Source organism: Branchiostoma floridae, chromosome 13, assembly GCF_000003815.2.
Source record: "Branchiostoma floridae strain S238N-H82 chromosome 13, Bfl_VNyyK, whole genome shotgun sequence".
NCBI lineage: Eukaryota > Metazoa > Chordata > Leptocardii > Amphioxiformes > Branchiostomatidae > Branchiostoma > Branchiostoma floridae.
In genome coordinates, this window is record NC_049991.1 from 11,243,125 (window position 1) to 11,266,579 (window position 23,455).

The 23,455-nt window shown below is 40.4% G+C and overlaps 1 protein-coding gene across 1 annotated transcript in view; it reads right to left on the reverse strand.

Moving 5' to 3' along the window:
* Window positions 1–586: 586 nt before the first annotated feature.
* The window catches only part of LOC118429046 (small G protein signaling modulator 3 homolog), a 30,007-nt gene continuing 7,138 nt past the window's right edge, over window positions 587–23,455 (reverse strand). Inside the window, exons 10-27 of the mRNA XM_035839388.1 lie at window positions 23,278–23,416; window positions 22,879–22,974; window positions 22,307–22,441; window positions 21,940–21,997; window positions 21,637–21,687; window positions 21,186–21,265; window positions 20,727–20,882; window positions 20,320–20,374; window positions 20,126–20,175; window positions 19,549–19,607; window positions 16,213–16,306; window positions 13,717–13,787; window positions 9,214–9,262; window positions 8,880–8,936; window positions 8,528–8,556; window positions 7,833–7,955; window positions 3,679–3,751; window positions 587–1,608 (exon numbers count right to left, since the gene is read on the reverse strand). Coding sequence (XP_035695281.1) covers window positions 1,537–1,608; window positions 3,679–3,751; window positions 7,833–7,955; window positions 8,528–8,556; window positions 8,880–8,936; window positions 9,214–9,262; window positions 13,717–13,787; window positions 16,213–16,306; window positions 19,549–19,607; window positions 20,126–20,175; window positions 20,320–20,374; window positions 20,727–20,882; window positions 21,186–21,265; window positions 21,637–21,687; window positions 21,940–21,997; window positions 22,307–22,441; window positions 22,879–22,974; window positions 23,278–23,416 — 1,447 coding nt within the window. The 3' untranslated portion in view covers window positions 587–1,536. The remainder of the gene's footprint in view (window positions 1,609–3,678; window positions 3,752–7,832; window positions 7,956–8,527; window positions 8,557–8,879; window positions 8,937–9,213; window positions 9,263–13,716; window positions 13,788–16,212; window positions 16,307–19,548; window positions 19,608–20,125; window positions 20,176–20,319; window positions 20,375–20,726; window positions 20,883–21,185; window positions 21,266–21,636; window positions 21,688–21,939; window positions 21,998–22,306; window positions 22,442–22,878; window positions 22,975–23,277; window positions 23,417–23,455) is intronic.

Genomic DNA, 23,455 nt, shown 5'->3' on the forward strand with positions numbered 1-23,455 from the left:
GTTTCGCCAATTACAAAATGGACACACTATGTCGGCAGGCATTTGGGGTCTAACCGGGGGGCCAAGAAGACAACAAGAGCGAAGTCAAGTAGAGTTTATAGTCAATTGCACCAAGTTTCTACAGTCAAAGGTACAGAGACAGTTAGCATTTATTACATGGAGATGGGATTTTAAAATGCAGTGGGAGTCCAATAATCCACCAAACAGATTCCTTTGTAGCAAAATTGACCAATTACCATTGTTTTGAGTATTGCCAGTTCTCAAGTTTCCACAGACAATCAGGTCCAGGTTCGTGTCCGGACCTGGAAATGATCCTCTGGACCTGAATTTTCTGTACTGGTACCTCCCCCAACCAACAGTAGATTTTTTTTTCTTTCTGTCCTTTCACATCTTATTCTTTGACTTTAGATTCATTTTGGCATTCTATGGCATTAGTTATCTGTTTTCTGATACTTTTTTTTCAATCTACGGAATATTTGTGCTCATTTTACAGTTGCTTTGCACAATTTATTGTGTGGTCGAAAACTTTTTTTTTTTTGGAAATGGCCGAAAATTGGTGCGAGCGCGGATGTCATCCATATAATCAAATCAACGTGGCCTAAGAAGAAAAAAAAAGAAGAAAAAACATACAAATATGTACATCTTCACCTGCTTCTAAAGCTGTCTACAATCTTTTTGTTGTTAACTAAAGGAAGCAAACATTGAATGCTTTACATGTCATATCTAACTATGGGGACATCTCTTTGGCAAAGGGAGAGGGAAGCTTTTTTTCAGTAACATTGTTAGAAGCTAAGTGGTCAAATCCTTTCTATATATCAAATGACACATATAATAAGATTACCTAACTGCTATAGTAGAAACAAATACTGTGTAATATTCTGAGTTCTGTATACATCATTAGCTATTCCCAAAACTGTAAGATTATTATTCTATACATGTAGCTGGGTTACAATCATGGAAATCTGGAAGTTATGACTACAGAGCACCTGAAAACAGGCTAGATTAGCACAAATGGAATTTTGGTATGACACTGAAGAGTGCAATTAATTTATAACACTGACATATTTTACATAACTTAGCTATATGCGTATATACTGGTAGGTCACCAACATGATACAGAATTCATATAGTTTCGAGATACATATAGCTACCTCACAAGTATGGAATGTTGTGATTCCTTGGAACATCTACCGTAGAGAATGTTAGTCAGACAGCTGTTTAACATACAATTGTCAGCCAATTACATGGCATGCTCACAGGTACTCTTAATGTACAAAGCTCTAACTGGAAGTTATTTTACATGACCATTTCAAGTTGGGAAGATTTCAACTTGTGCTGTCTCAGTTTTGAACAGAAAAGATTTTAACATGTCTGTTGATGTATCTGTTGGAGTTCTTCCCGCTCTTGAAGCAGAATGAAGTTAACCGGACCAGTATGCGGCTTACAATTGAAAAGCGTAATCAAGAAAACCTAGTCGATCCATTGTGGGAGAGCAGGAGCCTGGTGCGTGATGGGAAGCATGACATCATCAGTTGCTCACAACTCCCAGCTAAAGAGATGATGCTTGACCAGCATGTCCCGCACACCTTCCTTCAGCGGCTGGGACACCTGTTGGACCAATAGCACAAAAAACAAAACAAAATTAAAACAAGAATTTTAATTGTCATCTGTTTGTGATACAAGACAGGAGGGCCCATCCTCCAAAGTGTGTTGAGCAGAGTCCAAACGAGCTCCCAAATGACCTTATGTCTCATGATGTTAGAGTTTGGGGTTAGTGTACTGGATTGCTGTCACCAGTTGGCTTGTTCAAAATGCAGGATGTGACAGAACAGTTGTATTTGAGATGTCCAGCTTGATGTTACTTGTTACTAGCAGAATATGAACAATCGTGTGTTAAAATAATGCATTTTGGGATTCTTTGAGAGAAAATGACAGTAACAATGGAAGCTGAGCAAATTGTAGAAAGTGAGGAGGTTAAATAGGAATTTCCTTGTAGAAAGGTAGTCTATGGATATATGGATAATATGGTTGTGTGTCCCTACTAGTATACTGTTTTTTTGTTGTTGTTGAATTGTTTTGTCTAGAATTTTCAAACGTGTAATTTCTTTGTCAAAAGCCCTGTGCCTTCAAAGCTAGGCACAGTTGGGTAATTTCAAATGACAGCAAAAGAAGTTTTATGCTCATCTCGGTGGGACATTTAAGACATGATTCATTAACTGAAATAAACACAGCAGACCCCCTGGATGCATGACTGGCAGTATAAAGGGATAGAGAGCAAGCATCCACGCCTTCTTGGGGGGAGTCTCTTGGGGGTCCATTGATGTTGCCAAAATGTAGCTCCAAATGACTGACAACAAACATGGTCGCCTCACCCTTGATGTAACCAATCTTTGCTTCGAAGCCACATAAAAGCATGGAGACTGACGCATGAAAGCGCACACGGCCATACATGAATATTGCTACACAAATGCGTCACAACGAACGTCATCACCTCACTCTGTTACAACACCTAACACGCTCAAAATAGAGACTATTATTAAGATGCTATTGACTGAGCCGATAGTTTGTTATGTGATACAGAGCAGGGGTGGATGACAATACTAGTATAACTGTGCACATCTAGCTGTAAGCAGGCGGTCTTACTTGGTTCTGAGTCACCTCTCCATATTTCTGAAAAGAAATCAACAGTGTTATGGTACATTAACATCATTCAAGCTCAGTGTTTGGTCATCATCACATAGACACAGCTGCTACTCAAACATACAAGGGCTTGATATAACAAGACTACACCACTTTTGTTGGAGCATTTATGGGTTAGTTTGCTACTAAACAGAACACAGGACAGGACAGTTAGATGGGCAAACACAGACTTATCCTTTGGTCTTACTTGGATCTGATGTTCTTCCCCATATTTCTGAAACAGACCAAAGGCATCATGATGCAACAATTTCTACTCAAGCTTTACATGTCATTATTGAACATTCAACAACATTTTACCCAGCAAACTTCAAGGCATTTTCAGTGACAATGGGTTATGATAAGAATGGCAATGCAGGGGTATATTGATATTAAGACTGAAAACAACACAACACATGTGGAAATGCCAGGCCATCACAATATTACTTACACATTCAAGTACATGTATATCAAAGGAGCAGAGCTATTGGCTGCTGGGTAGTTGTGTGGGTCTATATAAATATCAGCCTACGTCCCTTTTGGAAATTCACAGATTCTGCCAACTCCAACAAGTGGCTTCGAGTTGGAAATACAGAACTGATACGGTATGGTATACACATGTAGCATTGGTTATGACTCAGATATTGACAATCAAAGTAACGGCAATTGAGATGGCTGTTGTGGAAGCACTAGTGAGAAACCACCTGTTAAATCCTCACATACAAAGGAAGTTTCCTCTGCGTAATTTCTATTGAGTTATGTACACGTCGATGCAGGTATTCAGGATGTCTTTATAATAAAAGTTAAGCTCATGATTCTTTTATCCCAAAAAAAAAAGTTTCATATCCTGAGTCAAGCCCTATCTCTCTTGGTCAATGAGACTTAGCCCTCCTCAAGAATGTTTGATTGGTCCAACCACTTTGCTTCCATTGACTTTGTGAAGCTGAAATATGAACACCCCCAAGAGCCAATGGTCTGCCCCGCTATATAGCTGACACTTACTGTTGGGGCTGCCTCCTTCTTGTTGGGCAACTCCCAGTCCTGGGACAGGTTGAAGGAGAACTTGGACAGAAGTCTGTGGGATGGGGATATAAACCAAACAAAAATGGTTACACATCTGGACCTTCCATGTGCTCAACGTAAGAGTAAAAACTGCCAATAAACAGCAACAACAGCTCTGTATAGCAGGTTCACATATTACAGTGTATAAGATCACATTGAAATCCAGAAATCCTTTGGCATGTCTGCTTTTGAGCTGAATATTCATGTTCACATTGCTAATCATCCCAATCATAGACAACATAACTGTTTCATGGCACAATCTCACCGCATTCCCATTCAATACAGGGGATTTGGTGACATTCTGTACAGGTTTAATGAAAAAGCTACTACCCAACAACTCCTTCCGACACAGCAGCTTTAAACCATCAGACTAGGTGTCTCAGAGCTTGAAGTTTTTACAGGCTAATCTCAAAAGCTCACAGGCATGTTGCTACTACCTTGCCTTGTTAGGAACGGATGCTGAGGCAATAGGCAAGGGAAAAGAGTGGAGACCAGCAACAGCATACGTTCAATTTCAGTTTTATATCAACACAATTTTTCGCACCCAACCCCCCTTCTCAATCTATTCCAATAAATGCCATGACTATATTTGGTGCAGCTAGCCACAGATTTCATTTAAGACTTAAAGGTCAAAAACTGTTTTGGTTTCCCTGCAGCTGATACAATCTCAAAAGTCAAGTTCTACCAAGAGAAAAGAGGGCAGAAGTCAACAGACGATCCCAGCAGATGCTGTTGTGGTGACAACATCTGAACTTTACTGAAGAAGACCCCACAGACCTGCTTGACATTATCCAGCCTGACCTGGAAGTTTTCTCCATCAGGGTGTTTTTCTCTTGGCCCATTGGCCAATACAGGGGACTTCTGGGCTTTGCACATTCAAAAGGGCTCTTTTGTCTGGAGTTGTGTGTGGCTGGTGATGCATTCAAGTGGAAGACATGGTGAGGGGGAGGCAAGCATGCACAAGTATTTAGGTCAGGCCAAATAGATTTAATAATCTGTCTAGGGAAACAGCTCCCCAGTTTTCTTGGCAAAGAACCAAGAAGAAAAAAATGTCATACATACATTAGATATTGAAGCTACATAATACACAAGGCTGAAAGAAACAATGTCTTACACACAGCTTTTTGGTGGTTTCAAACAACAGCACCAACATTTTCTTTTTCAAAATTTCTATTATTCTTTACCTCTTCACAATCTTATTCTGAAACTACAATAATCTATCAAACAAGTTGTCAAATCTATCTGGCCAAACGAGTGTTTTCCCTGCCCAAATCAATAAACAGTTGCGACCAAAGAAGCTGCTGCCAATATACATGTAAGATTACCGGATATTAGGCTTTGCTGTTTCTGCAGGACATGCCAGGGCTAAGGACCCGTATGTCCAATATGATTTATCAACTTTGGAACATATCCACACTAGATGGTGATTACTGTGGGACCATAGTTGGAATTTGTGTGAACCTTGATTTCTGATTATAGTATGTTGCACAATATAAAAGTATGACTTGAAATACAACAAAACATACAAAATGTAAAAAAGCCTTGTTCTGTGTGAAATTCATTGAGATAGATAAATATTTGGTTGCTCAGTGGTCACAGCCCAGCCTCTAGTGGGTAGTGATGAAAGTTTAAGAAACAATTATACATCTCTGAAATTCAGAACAAACTAGAGCAAATATCTGACATATCTGAACCCCTGCTTCTCCCAGCTCATCCATGTTATCTGTTCGAGAAGACCAAGATGGCCACCTTTTGTGCAGATGTTTCAGTTTGAGCTTTTCTTGAATCTATTGACCCTGAAAACAGGCAAATTGAAACCTAAAAAGTTGTTCGCATTTAAAACCAGTAGCAGGTGACTGCACTTGAGACAGAAAACCTGCAAGCTTCACTGAGAAGCAATCTCAGCATTTCTTTGTTTGTGGACTTTTCCTTTCAGGACACTTAAGTGGATGCAAGCCCCAAAGATGTTGACTAGGGCTGGGTACCGGTACAGAAAATTCAGGTCCAGGTCCGGTTCAGGTCCAGAGGATTAGGTCCAGGTCCGGACCTGAACCTGGACCTAATTCAGTATGACTCATACCAATGGTACATTTTACTACAGAGAAATCTGTTTGGTGGAGTATTAGACTTACGCTGGCGTTTTAAAATCCTACAACGCTAACTGCACCTGTGCGATTGGCTGTAAAACTTGGTAGAAATTACTATAAACTCTACTCTACTTCACTCTTGTTATTTTCTTCCACCTGCAAGCGCCAAAACGTGTGAATGCCTGATAAAATAATCTGTTAGTTTTCCAATCGGTCCAACATCCGGTTCACCTGATTTTTTCAGGTCCGGTTTTTCTGGACCGGTCCAATAGGAAAAACCGGTTTTGTACCGGTACGCTGTACCGATACCCAGCCCTAATGTTGACAGCTAAGCCATCTTAAAGATGTAAGGCACTTGAAATGGATTAGCAAAGGCCCCCATTATTGCCAGGTGGGGAGACAGAGGAATTAGGTCAGCTACTGTTCAGCCTTCAAGCTAATAATTTAGATGCTCTTTCCTTCTCTTGTATCTCACAGGCTTTTGGCTTCTTAAAGTTCAGAGGGACAAAGACTGGCCATCTGACTAACACACCATGACTAAGACATGGTGCGAGGACCTGTCAGAACACAATACATGAGCTTGCTGGTTGTGATTACACCAAGAAAGGATCATCAGGGGGGATTATGTCCAGTCAATACAACAAGCCGCGAAAACAAGGATTGAACAAGTCATTGAACTTTTGATTGCTGTCACCAGCACGGTCCAGGGGTAAACAGACTACATTTAGGACCAGAAATTGGAGGCTTAGATTTTTAAAAGATTTAAAAGCCCCTTTAAAGGCAACATTCATACAAAAGTATATATCAAACAGAATTCCTCAAGTTAAAACACTATAAGCAGCTGTAGGCAGGTTAAAACTGAAATTAAATGGTTTTTACACTGAAGTGCTCCTGACTTCATGTGGTCTTGAAAAAAGAAATGTTTTATCATGCTGCCAGTGCATAGGACATGAGGATAGGCTAGGGCCATGTTGGGCTTGCTCCAGTAGTCTTCATCGTTCTGTTGACTTCCACGCATGGCGTAAACATTCCTTTAAAAGTGCTTCAAAGGTTGTCCAGACATGATTGGGTTAAAGATATCCAGACTGGAAGAACTGAAAACATGCAATCTAAATTACATTGGCGATCTATGCATTCTTGGCTGGCTTCTGTTGAGTACTGCACCAAAGGAACGATCACCTGACAATGGTTAAGTCTTTCAAAAAGTGGCATGGTTGTAGCAAACAGGATTTTACAATACTACAGTGATATTTGTGTCTGATAAGCAGACACTGGTGTTGTCAATACGAGCCACAAAGCTTGGGATCGGGTACAAAACAGTGTTCGTCTACAATGCAGTTTGTATGCCTCAGTTTGTATTGTCGTCAGCCTCCTTTGTGACTTGCATCCTGGAGAGAGTATTGCCTCAACAAGTCAAAGTGGAAAGTGAAATAACCATTTGTTGTGGTCATCTAAAAATCAACACTGAAGCTGTCAGTCATGACCAAAAGTAAGCAATGGACTCTGACTGGTGTTGGGGTGGGGGGTGATGTATTATTTGGAGCAAACGGACGTTTGGTCTGCCAGGGTCTTCCCATCATTCCCACTATATTTATGATGGCTCCCACTATTGTAGGAGTCAAGACTTCATGAGTTGTACTTCTTTGTTAGAGGTGAATATGGTTGCCTTTGTTTTAAAAAGATAATCATCACATTCAACTTGATTAAGGACAAAGACATACTGCTCAAAATGTCTAACACCTTCTCCTTTTTAGGTGTGCAACCTTTGAAAAAATCCCCATACAGGAGGGTCTGCATGGGGGGTCCCGGCAACGATTTATGCTGAATTCAGAAGAACACCCTATGTATTACGCTAAATCAAGGAAGGCAATTACGCTAAATTTGGTCGCCTCGAATTATGTAGATAAGATGATTTTCTCTACGAATTACGGGAAATAAAAATAGGCTGCCTACACCTTACGGAAAAGAGCATGCAGACCCCCATACAGGAAGGCTGGAGGTTCTGACCTGAGCTCACACTTGATCTGCACCCATCCAGGGCTGCGCAGGAAGGACCAGCTGTGGTACCACTTCTCCACAGCAGGGTCGCAGGAGCACAGCGCCTCCAGCCACAGGTGCAGCACCTGCTCACTGGGGAGGCACAAACACACGTCTTACACACTGGGCAGGAGCAGGAGTTCATAGCTTGAAAAAGCCCATGGAATGCCATCTTTATAAAATTCCTGGCAGGATAATTGAATATTAATCTACTGGAAAGACAGCAAGTATGTTAGAGTGCTGTAACAGTCATGTCATAGTCATACACTCTACTATGGTTATAGACACTGTATGCCTGTTGTTAGTAGGATGTTTCTTTGTTAGACATTAGAAAGACAATCTTGATTTATGGTATTCAAATTGATCATCACATCAGGTGAGATGAGTTATAAGCTATGACTGGAACATAGCATAGTTGATTCTATATGATATACACAGGGTTTTAATCTTTAATCATTTAGTAAGTCAAACATTCTTTATAGTCATATTGTAAATGTATTGGATGCAACGTATCAAGCAATCATCTACCTGTAGTGCTAGATTCAAACTAAGACCTGCTCATCATTCCGTTTCTTTTCTTAAAAGTTAAACTCCAAAAGGAATCATGAGAACATGCAAGCCTCACAAACACCAGAAGCAGTAACTGTGACTCTATATCTACTTACTTCAGTCCATAGCAGATCCATGATCTAAACTGGTGAGGCAGGACAAGACATGACATGGCGTGATTAGTGGGGAGAAACATTCAACATGTCATCAATGGTACACTTAGTTAGAAGCTTCACTACAACTAAGACAAGCAAGCAAACAAAACAACTACATGTTACAAGATGATGGGGGCTTTATTATCTCTAGCTATAAATGCATGATGTCTATGGTAAGGCATGATGGAGGTACATGTATTGTGTGTGTGGGTCGTAAGTTGATGATGATGTTATCACTAAATTAAATGTGTTGTGTTAAGGTTGGTATACAAATGTAAACAGGTACAACAGGAGGTTGGCACAGAAATGATACCTTCACATCCATACACGCATGTGCTGTGTCATGAGTCATGTTCACAGACTGCACGGCCTGTAATAGAGAAGAACAAGAAATATTTCAGAGTAGATCATACAACTCTTAACACTTTTCAAAGACCTTATACTACTGAGGGTACATCTACATACCTATTTTGCAAGTCAGACAAGGTAACAGTAATGTCTTACCTGTAAGAAAGTTAATATTCATATGTACAGACAAATTTGCTTGTGAATGTCTTGAGACAGGAGGTGCTAGACTAATCAAACTACATGTATGGACCAATGTTCACACAGGTGCAAGCAAGTGAACAATTCAAACAAGGACTTACTCTGTAGAGCAGCTCCTCTGGAGTCAACACCTTCCCATCTTCATCCAACCTACAGTACCAAAATATCATACATTAGTTTAAAAAGTCAGAAACATTCTTGTTATCATTGTAAGATCCTATTGCAGGCTTTATCTTGGAGGTTGAAAGGGGGTTGCAAATCCCCTTTTGGAGGACAACCCAGTTTATTGGACAGGCCTAGACCAAACCCCGTAAGAAAACTGGCACAAATGTATGTTCTATCCTGATTTAATCACACTTCTATACAGGGTGTGCCTATATAGTATATTGCTGGCGCCTGTGGGTAGGGGTGAGTTACAGCCCTAGACAGCAGAGTTTGCATTACACAGACTAGTAGTGTATGTTCAATCTGTAGGGACGAGGAATGCCCTGCCGGTGCATGTCCCACATCTCATCTGGAACAGTATGTCTGGAATCCTCCACTTCACCACAGTACCATTTGTTTTCCTTCTCCTGATGATGGGCACCTAAACCTGAGGAATCAGTGCTATGTGGGGATGGGCAGCTACATGTTGAACGGACACCTGGCCTTGCAGCATTTGATAACATCAGATTTTGAGTGATTTTTTAAAAACAAATACAAACACCAGCTAAAACTTTTGACATCTGTAATTCCTACGTAGTTTGAATAGAGAATCTTAATTCATATTTGCCTTAGCAGGATTAGCTTAATCTATAGGAAAATCTTGAAAGACTTAAGGAGACTCATAAGATTTGCCCAGACTTTCTTATCAGTCGGTTAGCTGTAATCAAACAATGTGTGGCGTATACAGTGAGAGACTGCTGCTATGTGAGCTTCGTTTGCAATTAGCCAACGCAGTTGGTATCTAGGACAAACTGCATCCAACTGATGGAAAAAGGGAGATTTGAAAAAAAGCCAGCATGCTAGCAATGCAAGGAGTGCAAGGAGATGAAGCTCCTCTTACAACAGAGATAAAGTAGAGGGAAGAGTCAATTCCAACTCTTGAATGTTTGGATTAAGGTATCTTTCTGTGGAATGATAACAATGGCCTAAGCACTTACATCAAAACAAATGAAGACGCCACTACTACAGGTGGTAGGGTGTTTAGTTTCTGGGATGCAGGCCTGCCGCATCTCTTTTAGTTTCTTGGAAGGAGACTTCATGCTTCACTTCAAGCTAAAAGGAGATGGGCCAGCGACCATGCTTCCACTCAGGTCAAATGCTGAGAGAAAGGGTGTGGCAATTAATGATTTTTAAAAAGCAATTTCTGCAAGCAAGCCTTAAAAAGTAAAATGCACGTGTCAATGCAAGCTGCCTGTATTTTTTTACAAAGGAGAAAAAACCTGGGAGGAAGGAATGCAGATATAGATAGTGGTCTTTCACAAAGGCAGATAGTGGTCTTTCACAAAGGCCATCACCAACAAGTCTCTGTTTACAGTCTTTCACCACAGGACGAGGCAAGCTTGTACATGTAATGGTTAGAGGAGCACTTTGTCTAACAAAATATACTTGGGGTACGTTTTTGGTGTAAAAAGTGTGTTGACCTTCAGAGCATTGTATATTTTTCTTGCACATGTTGATACCCAACATGTCTGGCCTTGTAAGTGGGGGACTCTAATTTGAGATGTGCAGGACCTAAACTTTCTATTAACAAGTGTCAAATTCTCACTACATCAGGTTCCATTCCATAAGAATCTGAGAATCTGTAAGTTAGATCATGTGTCAATAAGATCGTGTGTATGTTACCTTCACGAGTTAACGTTCTGGAGTGATTGGTCATTATTGATCCTGGAAAAGCTGACAATTGTCATATTGAAAACTTGTTCCTTGTACACCTTAGTGTTGGATGAAAGTTAAGCATTGTAATACGGCATCTATATGGCTTGATTCTTAGCCACAGGCTATAGAATGAAAATGTTTGCCAAGGAGAACTGCTAATTATGTCATACCTAGGATTTACCAGTTCCTTGCAAATGTAGCAGAATTTGCTGCAATCTTTTATTTCCATTCTGGCATATTAGATTTTGGGGGTATTTACAGGACACAATGTCATGTTTAAGCAGCCAAGAGGAGATAGGACTGAGCACCTGTACTACTGTAGGTGGTGGGGCAGACATGTCGTCACCCTCAACTGGGAGACAGGAAACCACAAAACAACACAATCAGAAGGGGATTAAAACTGACATTTACAACATGGGCAACAACGAGCTGTGTTCCAAGGCCCACAGGAAGTGGGACTAAAAGTGAAATATTTACTATAATTTGGTCATGCCTAGTGATAATGCACCTGCGGTATAGAATACCAGCATATCTACTAATCATTTACAAATCTTGAAACTCTAGCTGGGAATAATGTTTTATCAGATTTTTCAACTTGTTGGCAACTTATTGTTGTTTGACGCTACCAGGACAACTCAACTGACGACATGGTTCCTACATTCTGCCCATGTGTTCTGTCCCTTGTTTCCCACACAGTTTAAGGTTGTTTCCTGCTGACACGATTAAGGAAAGTCACCTCTACTATTTTCCCACATTGTGGAGAAGTCTCTGAGGTATGCAATATCCACAGGGTCAGGATGCTGACTTTTAAAGTGGGTTCACACCCTGGTGAACACAAGATTTGCCAGTGAAAGCTGGTACATGGTTCATGTCTGTGCACACACATACACACACTTGCCGAGTCCAGCAGATCATAAGGAGGGACATTTTGTTCCAAGAAAACGTTTAATTACATGTAATCAGTTTTCACAATACAGGACAAGACATTCTAGTTATACACATACAAAAATGTGCTTAAGAAATGAGTCATGTACCTGAAGAAGACTATTTACAGTCACTTAGTGTGTTTGCTTGACTCTTATTTTCACTTGCTAGTTCTTTTTGGCTGGCCTCTACCAGGCTTTGCAGATCGCTGGTCAAATAGTAGAAATTGGACAAATAGAGGGAATAGTATGCTAAGGGAGTTGGTTGACATGCAATATATCATGATTGTATAAATCTCCCTTTCAGAGTGGCATGAGCGAAGTACACTTCAGGTCAGCCATGGCCTAGCAGGTTTAACTGAAGTCAGGGTCCCATGAAGTCACTGTTGACAGGTGAGTGACAGGTTATAGGGCAGGTGTTGATGGTTGACTTCCTCAGGGGCAGCTGAAGATGGAGGGGCAGTGGACCATTTCATCAACTTGATGGCAGACCAACTACTCAGCTGAAAGGAGCCCTCTATATTTAGCACTGAAGTGGACCACAGTTGCAAACACAGCATTCCTGAGGCATATTCTGACCAAGGGAACTCAGTATGCAGCTACTAAACCTAATCCATCTTACCTTGTATATATATATAAAGCCTAAATCATATGCAACCTTTTTTTTGCAAATCAATAGGACCACCCATGGCGTGAAACACAGAAGAATATTAAATCAAAATCATACAGATGTTATATCGATGAACGTTAGACTGTATGACCCTTAGACTGTAGATTTTTCACTGTCGACACAGCAACAAAAATGTCGTCAAGCGAAACATGACAGATATTATTGGTGGGAAAAACTGAGCAGAAAAAATGTAGTCACTGACTAGGAATGTTTTGTTGCTGTGTATTGTTTCCAGTCCACACAAAAATTACACCAATACAGACACAAGAATGTTACACACAACAACAAGATGCAGAGGCAGTGACGTAATGTCGCAAGCACTAGGCTTGTAGTGGTGGGAATAAAAATTCTCCTTGAAATCATCCTGCTGAAGTTGAAACAAATCTTTTGTCATCAAAATGACTTGTGTCTGAGTGGGAGGTCAATCTTGGCACTGTACTTAATGTTGGGTAAGCTGTTGGTAATGTTGACTAAACTTGCAATTTCCGTTCTAGAAATGTTATACGTAAGACACACGAATCTTCTCAACAAAGCAAACATACTGCAGAACCTGTATTGGTACATATTGATTATATTGATTGCAAAATATCTGCTTCAAAAGCCTTCGGCAATGATACACGAGTCTGTGAATATTATATCTCCAGCTCCTGTATGTTACTTGTACCAGCCTTCAATCCGCATGTTTTTAATACATGATATTTCCACTATCTACATGGGGATGGCATCAGTCAACAATAACATTTTAACAGCTCAAATATCAGACTTTTAGCTTGGCACAACTGTCAAACAGAAGATAGGGACGTAAACAAAATGCCACAGTCCAACAGAAAACAAGAAACTGGCCTTGTCAGGCCATTTGTTGCTGACTTGTTTCCAAGCAACTAAGTTTGTTATGTAATACTTACCTTCCTGTTTGTCAATCTGTTTCCATGGGAACAGTGATACAAGATAATGTGATAATGTTTTCTGGAGGTGTCCAACCTCTTTATCTTTATCTCAAGAAACTTAAACAAGAATCATTTGGTAGAGTATCTGAAAGTTAACTTTTGTGTGGGAATTGGTTATCATAGAAAGTCCTTCCTGTGTGAGATACATACATGTAGGTACTCAGTGTCAGCAGTGTCTGTGGTGCGATGGTTTATGTCTCTCACCTGTACGTTTTACACAGTACCAGTCGGGAGTAAACTGAGTCAAAGTCCTTCTCCACTTCTCTCTGAGCAGCCTGCAAGGGACAATGATGACATACATGTAACTCATCTGAGTTTTCCAGGTACATGTACTACCATAGCTACCGTAAAGCAAGGTGTATAGTGAGAAACACCTTGAACTTGTAATGTAAGTCTTTCAAGGGTAAAATGTTTCAATTGTTTATTAGTAACAGCTGTAACAAAAAGTTCCACATATGCAATGTAAATGGATTTCTTGACCATTATCTATAGTTGTCTTGTTGAGGTGCTTTTATCAATTCTTGTACCTGGCGATGCCATAAATCTCCTTACCTCTAGTGGACAAAAAAAATAAAAATCTGCCTGTTTTTAAGATTCATTGTCTTATCTCATGTACGGACAAACTCTGAAGCAAATAGTACATGTAGAATGTTGTAAAGTACTTTCAATGGAGCAGTACAGTGTCTGTTCACTGAATTCTCTGAGCAGAGAAAGTCACAGCCATCAGTAGCAATGAGCACAAGCTATGGATAAGATACATTTGTACTTGACTATTAGACACTGACATTTCCAGTTTGCAGTGACAAAAAGCGACAGTCAAAAAGAAATTGATAAAAAAAGATGCTTTGCTCTCAAACTAACAGCATTAGCATGTCAATCAGAGGACCCTTCCTACATTTTGTAAAGACCACCACCTGAGTTTACACATCATGTCCCTCAACACTCCAGCCAAGTGGTATTACATGTGTACATGTGGTGTTTTCAATAAATATTTGGGACCCCAGCCTGCTGAGTGATGGATTCACCACTGGCACATGTCTATAATTTATGAGTCGACCTGTCCATCATTCTTCAGCGAGTCTCCCTGTCTATTGACTTAGTGCCTGAGGTCTCACTTATGCAAAAAGCCAGCACAAAAGAAAGGCTTATGCTAGATGGAAAGGCTAAACCAAAACACACACACACAACTGCCCCTTATGGGCATAAATTGATTCTACAAACAGGAGTGCTTATGCTGGGAGGCAGCTCTGTTCCACATGGATGGTGCAAACAATCCAGGTGAGGACAGGTTGAGAGCAGGTTAATAGGTATGACTGACAGGAGGAAGCCAGGCTGACAGGGAAGCCTTGTTACAGGGAGCTGCAGATATACTTCTTAAGTACCAGAGACAGGGAGGGAGAGACAGTAGTGGATCCTGCCGCTGTGGAGTATGTCTGTAAGGAGTTGTCAACATTCTCAAAGGATTAGAACATACTGTAAGAAGGGAAGATCCTGATTCTTCAAATAGATGAAGGGCCTATCCAAGGTCTTTCTCCATCTACTCCAAAACTGACTCCATGCTTATGACTCGTGTTAGAAATATGATATTCAACAGTCAGCTAATTTTTTTCTGATATTAGTGATAGGATAGCTGTCGCCTAAGCAACTTAAGACTGGTCCCCAACAACTTGGAATATAACAAGAAAAATGCTAAATTAACGCCTGTAATTCAACCAGACTATGTTACCATGTTTCACCTGACATGAACCAAAATTTATAACTTTTTGATACAGCTTCTTCAAAATCTAAAACACTTCCTCCTGAACTGAAGTTGACCAGGAAACTTAGAGCTAAACATAAAATGGCTGATGGGAAGTTGACCCATGCCATATTTTCATTTGTCCTCCATGTAATATCCAGGTGCAGCCGCAGGATTTCCGGCTCACAGCAGTGGAGTACCTACTCAGTTGGTCTTGTTGACAAACTCAGACATTTTTCTTTAGTTGCTGACAACCCCCTGGGCAGTGTACCACCCCACTCCTCACCCTGCTACTCTACTCCTAGTCCTACTCAGTAGCACCTGGAGAAACAGTAGGTCTGGCCATTTCAATTCAGGAGACACTCTCTTCACATTATGTGGAGTCCTGCCTTTGGGATCTACCTTGGGATATACTTCAATTTCTGATGTTCTTTTTTGTCCATCCACACCTAACTTTCATGCATCCTTTCTTTCTTTTTCTTTCTTTCCTTCTTTCCTGTCTTCTCTTACTTTCTTCTTTTCATTTGCTTTTTCCTTTCTCTCTGTCTCCAGTTTTCACCACTCCCGACTCTCTGACTGTGCAGTGAGGTATTCATGGATGTGTGCACTAAAACTGCCGTGAATTCCTTCCCAACAGTCCATATCAAAGAGAGACGCTGTGTTAAACAGCGTCAAAAGCATCACTCAGCAGCTTGCATTGTACAGCCTGACTTGTGGACAGCAATGCCTGCCTTCTGTTCTGGTTCCTGAATCATATAAACACCCAAATGTCACAAAACACAATGTTGATCCTCCCACTTCCTCACAGTAGAGTTGTAACCAGCAATAGCTTGTTTTGACTCAGATGCTGATGAAAGACGAACTGAGCACAAATGCAGGTACTCAGCAGTACACCATAGGAGTTGACATTTTGAGCTGAAATATTCCACCAATGTGCAGGTCAGAAGAAAAGACTGACATACCTCCTCGATGAATAACCAGGGGTGACAGGTTCTCCCCAGGATGGACGGCTGTCGCAAACCGTGGTCAAAAATCATCTTTAACGCTGGACATAACCTACAAGGACGAGAAACACAAGGTTAAAATTGACATGTATTTGTTTAAAAGAAGCTTTATTGGCACAACAAAAAGTGCTTTTGTACGGTCAACTACTAACTACAAAGTGTTTGAAATATGCACTTTAATTTGATGTTGATATGGTTTACACATTGTCAGAATTAGTAAGGCCATTTCATATATGGGTGATTGCAAATTTAATCTCTTGGCATCAAAGATTTCTTCCCCTTTCCATCATATTGTTTCTGGACATGCTGGCAGCTTCCAAACACTACATAAATCATAGGTAGAGGGAAAGGCTAGGGCCTGATCTTTTTCACAAAGAGTAGCCCATATTGACAAGCACAGGTCAACCATGTCATCTCAGGTAGTGAAGGTCAGACTGAAGGTCATTCAGAACCATGTCCACTCTGGTACCTAGCAGGTGCCACATAGTCTCCTCAACACATGATTGACAGCCTGTCACTGCTCCTGAGTATACTTCTCATCTGGTGGCCACTTATTCTAACCAAACAGAAGGGTAGTGTGAGAGGATCAAGGAAATGGACAGAACAAGCAGTCAGTAAGAAAGACAGCGGATGATCTTACTTTCAGGACAGTTTAAAAGTTCAACTACAGAAGGAAATAATAGTAGTCCAGATAACAGGACTGTGTAGTGTATGATAAATGTCAGAGCAAACTACTATCCGGATGGTACCCATACTATTAAAATAAAAGTCACAATGCCAAACCAAAAACAAGGCACAAAGAGACTAGTTCAAGACCACTGCCTCCCACAACACCTGTACACTTATCTCAGGTGAGATAATGATCTTAAGAGGGTCAAGTGTCATTGTCTAGACTAGGGCAAATGGAAATACATCTACAAGTGCCCTAAGTGGAATATGTAAGTGAGAGTAGCATGGAAGACAGCTGGAGAGTGGTGTTAAGAAAGTCACACCACTAACCAACTACATTGCTGACAATCAGCTGTCATTGTGGTAATGTACCATACTTGTAAAGATAAACCATCAAATGTATTGTTCATTGTACACCAAATCTGTGTTGGGAGCACTAAACAGGTCAAACTTTGATGCTATTAGCAGGGCCAGAGCTGGAAACGTATTATAGACCAGTTGTGCATAGATACTCTTAGAATTTGTCTTGTTCCCAAAAAGAAAAAAAAAACTTTTCTATCCTTATAGCCACGAGGAACCTTGAACAATCCAGTCTGCTATGAGCATTGATAAGGACCCAGACGGCCTCAGAACCAGGTCCACAACCTCTGGAGTCACAATCTTAACCTTGAGGTGGCACCAGAGCTTGTCTGTAACTGGCAGGTCTGTCAGGGGAAACCAAACATAGCCTGTACAGGCACCCTCCCCCATTCTCCTCTCATTGACTTACTGAATACCATATCAAAATCACATTCCTGAGCAGTCATGTCATAGCTGTAGGCAAGAATGGAGGCTGGTAGACAATGACAGCCACACAAAAGTGCAGACAAGTCGGTGTTGACAGATTCTGTGTCACCCTGCCATACTGAGATGACAGGTCACACCTTAGCCTGTCATCAGCCACAGACTGGAGGAATATTTATACCCTGGACTGAAACCTTAGAAAGTTCAGGCAAATACAATACTTCATTCTGAAACGCAGCAATCAATGGCATGCAGACAATATTTGCATTTGTATCAGAAGAACTTTTTTGGACATACAATCATGTAACCAAAGCCATGCTAATCTTCGACCTGTTTCCTTTCAGGTGGAACAACCTGTTAAGCTATTAGGAGATCTAATAACTTTGGCTCCACAATAGAGAATTTAAATATTTAAGGTTCACACATTTTGAACTACAGTGGCAGAAAATATCACTTGAGAATTTGCATTAAATATTATTTGAAGTAACCTGGATGTTTTCACTAACTGGATAGTGCTTTTGATATAATCTGGTATTTCACCAAACTTGAAACATCTATTAAACTTGAATAAAGGGCTGACTACATTCCCCTTTGCAGACAGAATATAAAAAGTACCTAAACTTGGAGAGACACCTAGTAACAAGATAGACAAGACAGACCATGTATCTGCGACAGTTCAGGGTCAAATCTTGTACAGGGAAGAACTGTCAGCACCATTGTTTACTGAAGATATCCTTACAAAAGAACTACATCTTTCTCCTTAAGTCTTGTTGAGTGAATACTCTCCAGACAGAATCAGGTTCCAAAGTAACTCAGTTGGGATTGTTTGGAGGGATACCTGAGTCAGTAATAAACATGTACAGCACTGCTGATGATAGGTTGACTGCAATGCCAAACATGCCTGGGATAACTTCCTTCATCTCATATTTTACTGGCAAGCAACACCATACAATCATGTACTTTCGAAAGGTTATTGACCTTGCTGTACAAGACAATTCTATCTCATAGTCTCAGGTATGTCTATTGATTGTCCTGGTCTGTATCATGTCTTCACATACTGACTATATCTTTGTTTTCTTCAAGAAATATGCTTGAAAGAAACTATTTAACTTGAGGGATTTCCTGTAAACTGGAAGATTGACTGTTACACTAAAAGGTGTCCTTGACATATTACACTGTCATACCAGTAACTTACAAATTGGGGTAAATGAACTTTACAAAAGACTAACCACTTCCTGTTGTAATTACCTCCTCTTTTATACTGTAATACTCTAAATTTTGGCACTGAAAAGGCCCTAAACCCTTCAACAACAGACTCCTCATGTGTCCTCTCATGTGAAAGGCTTTGGTGTTTTCAAATGATTACCAGGAGTTCTCTCTTCTGATGGAGGGAATTTGGACACTTCATTTGGTGGCCTTGCTTCTCCCCAGCGGGATTAGGTGGATCTGGGGCAGACATGCTAAAGTTTGGTCTGGTAGATAAGGGAATCCCCTGGGCGGAGCACCTCATTACTCCATCCTGGTTAGACCTAAGCTACCTAAACACAGTATTTGCTGTGGACCATTATCTAAGTATGAGTAAACAACCCCATGGGCTCTGGAAAACCCATCCCTTCTCTGGGACAAATATGTGGAAAATGCCAGCTGATTTGTGTTTCCTTGAGAGCTGAACAACAAAAACACCTTATTCTGGGGAAGAATGCCACAAGTGACAAGCAGCTACCTTTATAATAACAAAGGCTTTTTGCAGTCTCTTAGAAGCAACTGGATTCCTAAGAGAGAAGGACGTGTGTGAAAAATTGTCTGAATGCCTAAGAAGAAATTTAAAATCTGTCAACTCACGTTCCTCTGACCAGGTCTGTGATTGCCTCTGTGACTTGGTCATCCCCAGCTGTTGTGTACTGTCAAAGAGAGACTTATATGAGCAAATTTTCTTCAAAAGAAAGAGTCTGTTGTATTAATGATCTAAAATAGAACAGACAACTGATGTTTGGTTGATATTCAGTTGGCAAACAGCTTGTGATTGCATTTACAAAGACTTGTCACAGCTACTATAGAAGCTTTTCAAATTTAAGAAACAGCCATAGATAATACATTCTGAGCTACATGTACATGTACTCTGTATGTTACAAAAGTCACTTATACATGGGCATTAGGAATCCTGAGTCTCCTTCAGAAATGGGTTTGGCAAATGACCAAGGAAACTAAGAGGTAAGTTTTGAAGTTGGCACATCTATTGTCTGGGTTAATTGTGTATAGAATATCATGTTCATTTAAAATTATTATGTCCAACTTGGCTGTAGACACCTGTGCCCTCTGCCAGAAAAAGCACATGCAACTCATTTTAATCACAGTAGGATTCTAGGCTTAGTAAACCTTTGAGGACCATGAATTTCAGAACAATAAAATGATGACTTACAAGTTTACTTCTTTCATCCAGCAGCTCTACAAACTTGGCTGGGAACCACCCTGTCAAAGATACAGACACTTGTTAGGAGCAGGCTTCAAAACATCATATCTCATAAGCGCCCCTATGTGATCTAAATCAGTACTGCACCTTCACACTTTCAACACTCATAATCTGTTAGTTTTGAGCTCTGATAAGTGACCTACCTCTCAGGCCATTCAGCTCTCCCACCCAACAGTGCTCATCCTTCTGAGAGATAATCTGCATGAGAAACAATGTGGTTAGGAGCTGTTCCTTCAAGAATGACCTACCTTGACATGTTCATTTTGGTCCAATTCAAAGCATGGAAAAAAGAACGAAACAATGTTGTCACAATTATCATCAACAGAAACAGTATTGTCATTTTGGGTGGTAACCCAATTGGATATATTACTACATCTTGATAGGTCATAGTTTGAACAGGTTTTTAATAAGTATTCTATACTTCAAACAGACAAACTTCTTTGCCCGCATTTTATTCTCCCAGAATGTGTGTGTACATAGACACAACAGGTCAACAAAGTGGTATTGTAGAACAAAGATTTCAAAGTGGTGATACAAAGCCACAACTCACAGTGATGATGTCATTTTTCCTGAACCCTAACTCATCATCATCGTGCCTCTCGAAGTCCAGCAGGGCCTTGGCTCGTCTCCTCCTGTTGCGGGACACGTTGACGAAGTTCTCGTGGTCCTGTTTGTGGCTCTCCAGCGAGTAGTCTGCCTGCAGGTCCTAGTAACAATTACATGTATCCATCAACTCACTCACAAATGTATCCTTATTTTGAAGGAGAAACAAGAATAGAAAAATTCAATGGTGTTGTAGAATTAGATGGCTATTCATGCTTCTACTGACTAGATACAAGAAGATGTTCCATCACAACCTTATCTGAGTTCTATGACCTGAATAGACACATTTTATCAGCTTTTGTTCTGAGTCAACTATACCATGCATTCAAGAAAAGAAATACATCTTTGATATTAACAACAAATGAATACTACAATTATAGCACAACTGACTGCGCAAAATACTTACTACATTGCAGTTCTTTGGATCTATGGACTGGAAGTGTTTGGCTATCTGTAGGATAGCTTCTCTCAGGTTGGACACCATTTCTGTAAGAATGTGAAAAAACAATACCGGTACTTAGAAAACCATAACATATCAAGACATCATGTGCTCAACACATTTTATTCATTTTGTCTGACTTTCACCAGAAAATTTAAGATAAACAGCACTTTTGTGCTAAAGCAAACTCTAGCATTGTAATACAATACATTGCTTTCCATGATTACGTGATGACCCTAAAATCACAATCAACAGATAATAATACAGAGCAGAAGACCTCCATAAGCTCTTTGTGAGCTTCTTGTCCAATGCTCGAAAAACGAATGCGAATAAAATAAAAATAAAAAAAAATAACATATTGCTGACTGTGTTTTTATCTTTTCAGATTTTGTGGATCTGTAGGAGCAGAAATTTTTACCTGTTTGTTTGATGTTTTTGGCCTTCACCACTTCTGACTGCTCCTCTTCACCTGCACAATGGTGGACAGTTCTTGATTATGTAGGTATGGATCTAATACACTTTTAATCCTATTGCTTTAAAACATACAGGACCTTGCATTGAGAAAACACAACTTGTTATCATATATGATTGCAAACTTCTGACAGTCTCATAATATCTCATGTCAATCTAGGAAAGGTAACAAAGTTTACACATTGACCTGCCTTGTGGCAAAATGAAAGATTCAAGAATACTATACAACAGAGAATATTGGCACACTCACCAAATAGTAATGACCCAATGAAAGATCTACTTCTAGAAAGTCTTCTTTTCACAAGTTGCTGTAAGAAAGGTAAAAAGACATGACTCAAACCTTGTCTTATATTTAACATCATAGAAACCACTCAGCGGATTTCTGTGGAAGGTATGGTGGAGCAGGTGTTTCTTGCTAGAAGACGACAATATTTCCCAACAGAATATTTTGTCTTGCATATTTAAATTTCATGTCCTTAGGTAGGGAGCATTTAAATGTAAAAAAAAGTTCCAAGATCCAACATACATTTTACAACCCTTAAACACGACATATTTATTTGATGACAACATGACACAGCATGCAGTTCCCTGTGACCATGAAAACATGATTGTCTGACCTGTTTAGGCAGGTTAGTTGCAGTCGTGTCAGGGTTGATGATCTGTCCCTGGTCGGCCATGAGGTAGGCCAGGTGTTTCCTCCTGTGAGCCTCCAACACCACGTCTGTCAGGGAGCCTGATGTCTGCATGGCCATCTGGGCAGGGAGGCAGAAAACAAGTATCATAACCTTTTACAATAACCAGGTATTACATCCTTTTTACAAGTCCATGGATAACAAGAAATACCTGAAAAAAAGCCCATCATCCTAAACAAAACGTGTCAAAGGAGGGAGCTCTAAATTCTTCTAAAATCAAAAACCTATGCCCCAGGTTTGGTAACAGGTAAAACACGCCTTTGACTATATTCTATAGACCTGGTGAGTGGACCTGATCTAGACAAGCCGCCCGTGATGATGATGATGATATTCTATTTAGTTTTATTTATTTACAAGTTACATCCGCCGACAACATTTCTCTCAGTCTAACTGATCCGGTCCACAAAAACACTCTTTCTCTTCAATTTCAATTCAAAATTACCCTACAAACCCCCACAGATAAGTCTTTATTACTATACAGTAAGTTCTTTCAGTACCTCTATGAGTTCATCAACATCCTGTATGTCCCCTGGAATGTCTGACAAGGCGTTGAAGATGGCTGCTGAGTTCTCCAGCTCACACAGTTCTTCTTCCTGCAGGTGGGGATGGATGGGTCAGGTATCATAACAGGACAGTGGGCAGTCTGTGAAGCTCATTTCAGTATGTATTCCAAACAGATATTTTGTTATGGAAATGTGCAACAAGACCTTTTTCCCCAAGGACCAAAACTGTTTCTCTGCCAGTGTGCTAACATGTAACAGGGTTGGACAAGTCCATTAGCCCGATTGTCCCGGACAAGTAAAAGTGCCGATCTCCGTCAAGTAAGATTTTTCCGGCAGCAACCAGTTCAAACATATAACATAAGATTACGAAGTGCAGAGCAAGGATTGCCTGACCTTCATTTTCAGCATGCCCAAGGTGATCTTGAAGAGAATGATGGAGCCCTCGTAGAAGAAGAGGTCCCAGAGGCGCAGCAGGAGCTTGATGTGCACCACGCTGGCGAAGGCTCTCTGGAACCAGTGGAGCGTACGCGGCCTCAGATATTGAACATATCAGAGGAAATCAGGCTCTTAA